This window comes from Pygoscelis adeliae, unplaced genomic scaffold, assembly GCF_000699105.1.
Source record: "Pygoscelis adeliae isolate BGI_AS28 unplaced genomic scaffold, ASM69910v1 Scaffold167, whole genome shotgun sequence".
In the NCBI taxonomy this organism is placed as follows: domain Eukaryota; kingdom Metazoa; phylum Chordata; class Aves; order Sphenisciformes; family Spheniscidae; genus Pygoscelis; species Pygoscelis adeliae.
Window position 1 is genome coordinate 5,205,610 of NW_008825428.1, and position 6,925 is coordinate 5,212,534.

The following is a 6,925-nucleotide window of genomic DNA, read 5'->3' on the forward strand; positions in this document are numbered from 1 at the left end:
CATGGAGCAGTTGACGAATGTCTCGGTAGTAGTGTGAAGAAATGTGTCCAGTTTCGTCTATGAGACAGCTTACTGAAGTTGAGCAAACTCTGTCATGCTTTTGTACTGACAGGTCACAGTGAATGTCTGGAGGTACTGATATCCTGGGGTATAGATGTTGACCAAGATCTTCCTCACTTAGGAACGCCTCTGTATGTAGCATGTGTTTCACAGCAGATCCATTGTATTCGAAAGCTTCTTTATGCAGGTATGTCATGATTTAAATAAAAATATTACTAGTTTGTAAACTAAACATACTGTACTCACCTTTGAAATGAGCTGTGCTCAGTCATTGCAACTAGAACCCTTCCTTGCAGGGCTCTACTTCTAAGTTTCTTCTGTGATGCATGTTTTCTTATAACAACTTACTAAGTCTTTCATTTTTTTGTGGCACAGCAAGCATATGAGGGAAAAAGGAAGCAAGACCAGTATGAATGGATGTTCAAAATTTTTAGCACCTACTGCAGCTTTGTAGATGTTCATTTTCTGTAGGAAAAACAAAGGTAAAAAATCAGCTTTGAGAAAGGAATTTTATATAGTAATCATTGAGCTTTCAACAGAACTTTTTTAGCAATGTAGTCCCACCCTTCTTCATTCTTCAGCCTGTTCTGATTGATCTTTTTACAAGACATAGAGGCTGAGTTGCAGAGAGAAGAGGTAAGGTAAAAAGCATTTGATCCTAAATTTCACGTTATTTACTTAATCACCGGGAAAGAGATGTTGGAGGCTCACTCTGTTTCAGCACAAGTCCAGGGACACAATCAGCATAGCTAAAGGATTGTTTGCTGTGTTTCAGGTAATGACATACAGGGCTTTTGTGTCCAGCACAATGAATGAAAATGTATATATGAATAATTACAGATTTGCCATCATTGCACTGGAATTGTTCTTCTAGTTAATTGCAGGTTATTTAGAACTTAAGCAAGCAGTTAAATTGTTTCTCGTTAAGTCAGTCTCCTTGTATGATTAACTATCCTGTCATGATTATGTTTAAGAACCGCAGAAGTATAATTAGTATATTTTGAGATTCAAATACTACCATACATTAAAAACAGAAACAGAAGGGCATATTCTACAGTCGCCCTGAAGTAGAAAAGGGTATGAAAATTGAGAATAAAAGTAACTACTTATGTCAACCTGAATTTTTTCGTATTCTATCAGTTTATGAGAATGCATTAGAAGTTGAAAAGCAAACAGACAATGAAATAGGCAAGGGAATGATACTGTGGAAGTATTCTTAAATTATTAATACTGAGAACAGCGAGTTATTCAGACTTCAAATCTAATTGCTAGGCCTGTGATATTATTAAATTATTTTACTCAAATGGGAATTAAAAAGGCAAAAATTGTTGATTCAGGGAGAAAAGTTGGTACAGAAGCCAATTTTTGGTCTCACAAGATCAGTAAAGCTCTCTTAAGAATTCAGGGGTTTTCTTCTGCTAGAATAGCCTAGAAAACTGTTGGGGCAAACCCAGTTTTAGGGGGACTAACAGCTTGCCTATAAGGGAAATTCTTCCATACTAGCTAGTTTTGTTTAACTCTTGTATGGATAATTTTTTCTTGAATATGAATGCATTATTGCAAATTAATTTAGTCCGTTTTAATTTAAAATAAATTAGCAATTCCTTATTAATACAAAAGTGTAATAATTAGAATTCTGTGGATTGGGAGAGTTAATGGTTTGGGGTTTTTTCCCTGTTAGCTTTCTTGACCCCACCTTAATTAAAATTAAGTCCTTCATAAAAAATCGTTGATAAAGGTTGGGTGGGGTGGGAATCTATTTCAAACCCTTTGCCAGCTTCAACACATGAAAAACTATAAAGCGTCCAAGTTAGATTCCTTCTTGAGTTGGTGTATTTACAAAAATATAGATACTAAACTTCAGTTACTTAAATAAGGAAAGTATACTTTTATGTAGTGCAAATTTTCTTAAACATGTACAAAATGTACTTTTTTATAATTAGGGCAACAGTGATGCTCACATGACCTAATTTGATTTTTCTTTTCCTTCTTTTTATGAAGTATTTGCTTTTACAATCTAGTGGTGCTTAGGTAATAAAACCTAGGATAAGTGTATGGGTTCAAAAAAACCCACTGATAGGATTAGCTATAGTGCTATGCAATAAAATTAATAAAGTGGCTAAATTCACTGTGGCATTCTAGGACAGTGGGGTTTTTTGTTTGTTTTGTAACATCCTCTTTACTCAATGACAATTTTAAATGATCTCTTCTTACGTCTCTTTACGTGCATCTACCCACCAGGTGCCAACGTGCAGAAAGGAAAGCATTTGGAAACTCCACTCCATGCTGCTGCCCAGCATTCTAGTACAGAGATCATAAACTTACTCCTTGAATTTGGGGCAGACATAAATGCCAAAAATACAGATTTTGAGAGGCCTGTTGATGTAGCTGCTCCAAGCAGTTTAGTGGAGAGACTGCTGCTCCTCCATGAAGGTAAGTTTTACACGTGTGTTTCTGCAACTATAACTTGTATTCTTAAAAAAAAAAAACAAACCAACTCCACCCCACTTCCCAAAAAACCCCCAACAGCCCAAACAACCCATGTTATAGAAGCTAATGTTGTGCTTTATGAAATGAATATATTAACATTCAGGTAAATTCCTTTCTAACTATATATAACCCAGTAATATTTAGTCTCAGGCCAGAGCCTGTTGACTAAGCAGCATCAGAATTTATACAAGCTGAAAAAGTATCATCTTATGTTTATTGGGTGTTTACGCAATTAGACATTAGAGCTACATTTTTATTGGCTGTTACAGACCTTGTTAAAAAGAAACAGAATATTTCAATTTCAGATTAAAAAAATGTTTAGTTTTGGCCAGCTGTCCAAATATTTTTAGAAATATATTTTTAAGTGCATATAAAGCACTTTATTTTGATTGTAGGCAAAAGGTATAATAAGTTTCATTTTCTAAATTTTCTGTACTGAATTATGAGTACCTGAGACATGGGAGTCGACACTTAAGAGTCCCTTAAAACTCTTAAAGGTCGGTTTCCTTAAAGAGAGAATATCCCAGAGGGAACTGGATTTGTTCAGACTGACCTATGTACAGCGTAAAAATAAGCCACAAGACAAAGGTGGGCAATAAGCAAAGAAACTGTTGCAATAACTGTGGGCCTCTCTTTAGAGGTCAACTGACAAGTAGCAGTGATTAGTGTTTTCCTCCAGAAAAATATCTCTGTAGTCTGAATGCTGTTAAAAAACCCCTCTAAAAACAGTTGGTTATCACAAAATTACCAAGGCTAGTAGGATTTTTAAAAGCCACAGCAAAGATGTTAAAAAAAAAAAAAAAAAAAAAACCACACAGCAGTGTGTTCATTTTGAGGGAGTGGGAGGGCGTAGAGGGACAAAGGCCTTATCGTGAGCTAGTAAGAGCACTAAACACGGTCCAGGATCTCGGGGTATTTTGCCTGCTTATTCTTGTTGCAGTGACGCATTGGTAGTGCAGCTTGTAGTGCCGTAGCATGTATTTCACCTCTTCCATGGATTAAAAAAAAGCCACACCCCCACCCTCACACACCCCCCGCAGTTTTTAAAGTTGTTGACATCAGATATTTTCTGGGAGCAGGATTTTAATTTAAAAACAAATTATTTGCTGCCCTGACCTTGCTTTTTTGAGTATTTCCCTGATTATTAATAACGTTTCAGCAGCCCCAGTCTTTATCTTTGAGGGCACAAAGGCAATGAAGGAAAAGGAAGGAAGGAAAAGGACAAATTTGCAAAATGTGAACATTTTTTTCTTTTTAGAAATCCCATTATTGTGCAAGACTGTTTTACAACAAAGTACTAGCTTTTATACTTGCATAATTAAACTCCTTTCTTTTTTGTTTGCAGCCACACCATCTTCTCTTTGTCAGCTCTGCCGACTACGTATCCGAAATTACATAGGAAGGGCTAGACTGCATCTTGTCCCGCAACTCCAGTTGCCAACAATGCTGAAGAATTTCTTACAGTATAGATAACATAGTAATTAACCTTTAGAAACTTGTTAACCAAGTACTTTTTCTTCTTTCTGTTTATTGTACGTTTTATCTAAAGAACTGCTGGGCGGAAAAAAAGCCTTTTGCATATTACTTAAAAAAAATACATATCTTTGACACCTGGTGTTGGTATATAATAATAATTGGGAGCCATTCAGCAACTGGTACCAAGGTGCTATTAAGGCTGAATTGAATAAGTGTGCTGATACTCTGGGAAACGACTGTATAGCTTTAGCTTAACGCTTACTAAATAGCTTTAGTGCTGTTAATTTTAATTGTGTTTATATTTTTAAAATCTGTTTGACACACCTGAACCACAAAGAGTTTCTTCATTATTATATGTTAAGTTGGTCCATTTGGAGTCATTAGTTTGTGTTTTTAAATTTCTGTTGTTTGTGTACCTAAAAATACTTGGTGATAGATGCACTATATACATTGATAAAAATAAAACATAGATGTCAGTTTTTCTTCTTTTTCTTTACATAGCCAATTCATTAATGACAGTGAGAAACTTCCTTTAGTCTTCCTCACTGCCTGTGCTGTGAATTGGAATTATGCTGCTGTGAACATAATCACAATTTTTTCAGCCATGCACAGTTTATAGGTTCTCTGTTTATTAGTGCGGTTAGTAACTTTAAAAATTCCAGAGGAATATTCCTCAAAAGCCTTAGTGCTGAGATACTTTTGATCTCCTCTTGTAAAACAGACTTATCTGGGCTCTTTCCTTATCTTTTCATAACAATGCTGTATCACAACTCATGGGTATATTAAATAATTATTTGCCTCAGAGAAAGGCAATTATTATTGTATAGTATCTGTGAGGTTTCTGAAGGCGTATCATGGAGATGTGGATACTGAATCTTCAACCTCAAGTTCAGGAGGTGGACGCAAGGCTCCAGAAATACATCAGTTCCCTGTATCAGGTATCACTCTGAAAAGGACATTATTTCTCTTGCTGTCTAGTTTATAAACAATTGCCCAGCTCCAAAAATCATGTTGCAGAATCCCAGAATGCTCTAGCAGGCATTTCTGTGATCAGGTTGAAATGTTATTGTTCAACTCCCTAGCCAGAGACAGAATGCTGACACCCCCAAGAGACATTAGAAACCCCAAAGGATTTCTGCCTCGCTCATGCCCTTGCATGGTGACGATTGCCAGTCATGCCAAAAAAGGTGGTCTGACTACTTCATTGAAATACCGCGCTCCTTCTCTCAGCCTTTTCATTTGGTTTTCCTTTGAGAACAGATGACTTCCTCAGTGACTGATACTCAATTCCTGCAAACCAAAGCGTGAGACACCTGAAAATTTACCACTTGCCCTTGGTGATTCACACTCTTCCATTCCTTTTCAGTGACTCCTTTTAGTATTTATGTTCCTACTGGAAAGATGCTAAGTGAGGAACTAACTATAGAGGAAGTTTTCACAAAGAGGAATGCTTACTCAGTTGCTAAATTATACCCACCTAATAAAAATGCAGCGCTCTGACACTTGCCCTTGTTAAAAGTAATCTTAATGTGCTTCTGTTCCCTGCAAAAACTCTAGTGAGGGCCTCTGCTGGAGTCTCTGTAAAGGCAAGTCAGATGCAAGTAAGAGGAACTGCTTAGGAGCCCAAACGTACATACTCTGTAATGGAGCAAGTTGGGTGGCTTTGGTTTTCATCCAGAAACTAGTAATTCGTGTTTTATGTACAATGCCATTACTGTGCGTTACTTCAAGAAACAAGGAAGTGCCAAGCCAACCATGGCACTGTTGAACTTTTCGATGTAGGAGGAGATCATTTAGACCCTCACCTTCAGGTGTGCGCAGCGCTTTTCAAGTTTGACTCAGTGCTCTCGTGTTCTGTACAATCAGATTTAGTTTTCAGCAAGCATGGCTATTCCGCCAAACCCCTGTTTGAAACAAAACTAGATGACATCAGGAGTTTTGCCGAGAGCCACATCAGAGTCCAAGCCACCTCATTGCAAACAGGTGCGTTCATGCTCTCGTGGCATTTGCAATGTCTATTCCCACTGATCCTCGCCGTCATCCAAAGAGCAAACCAGACCGTCTTAAGAGTTTACAGGTATTCGGTACTACTTTCGCTTCAGTTCTATGGAACGGTAGACTAGCTGGAAGAGTAACCCAGAACCAGCTTACAGTAATATTTGACTTCGATCTCAGGCAATGTGCAGCTCTCAACATCATCTTTCGTCTGTTGCTACCGGATAATTATGTGAAAATAGAGTCACTTTGGCAAGCTGAGCCAAGCTGGATGGGCATCACTTCTGTTACTATGTAACAGGAACAAACAAAATGGGGAATGGCTGTTGTTGCCCGGCAGGACTATGTACTGGAACAGGTCTCCGGCAGATCAGACCGCGCTAATGCCACATACCAAAAACACATAGTAATGAAATACCTGACATTAGTGTTTGGTAAAATTCTTTCCAAAAAATGATCCCTTGTTTAGCCAGAAATGAAAGGAAACAGGCTTGTTGTTACTGTTCTCATTACGTGGGGGTCCCATTACAATGGGGCTCTGATGGGTTGAATTCTTAGTATGAAATAAATGTTGAGAAATGTATTGGAATTTTAGAAACCAGGATCTGAAACAAACGTTGAACCACACGTCAGAGCACCGTTAAAGACTACTGTAGCACACCCGAGTTTAGAAGGAGCCGCCTTTACTGGCTGAAGTATCTCTTACTATATCAATTATTATACCAGCAAAAAAGTATCATGAGACATTTTCAGAAAAAAAAATTGTAGTGTAATATCTCAATTCTGCGAAGAAATCCAACTGTGGAATCCTGCAGGCGTGCTGAAAAAGCACGTGAGAGACACGCGAGCGGTACCGCACTGGCGTCTCAGAAAACATGCGGAATACGAGATTTTCCGTGGGTTT

At 37.7% G+C, this 6,925-nt stretch overlaps 1 protein-coding gene across 4 annotated transcripts in view; it reads left to right on the plus strand.

Moving 5' to 3' along the window:
- Window positions 1-4,503, plus strand: part of ASB5 (ankyrin repeat and SOCS box containing 5) — a 28,908-nt gene extending 24,405 nt beyond the window's left edge. For all 4 annotated transcript variants that reach the window (XM_009330687.1, XM_009330689.1, XM_009330688.1 and 1 more), the window contains 3 exons: window positions 113-247; window positions 2,302-2,493; window positions 3,896-4,503. In XM_009330687.1, the coding sequence (XP_009328962.1) occupies window positions 113-247; window positions 2,302-2,493; window positions 3,896-4,023 (455 nt within the window). In that variant the 3' untranslated portion in view covers window positions 4,024-4,503. The remainder of the gene's footprint in view (window positions 1-112; window positions 248-2,301; window positions 2,494-3,895) is intronic.
- Window positions 4,504-6,925: the final 2,422 nt, after the last annotated feature.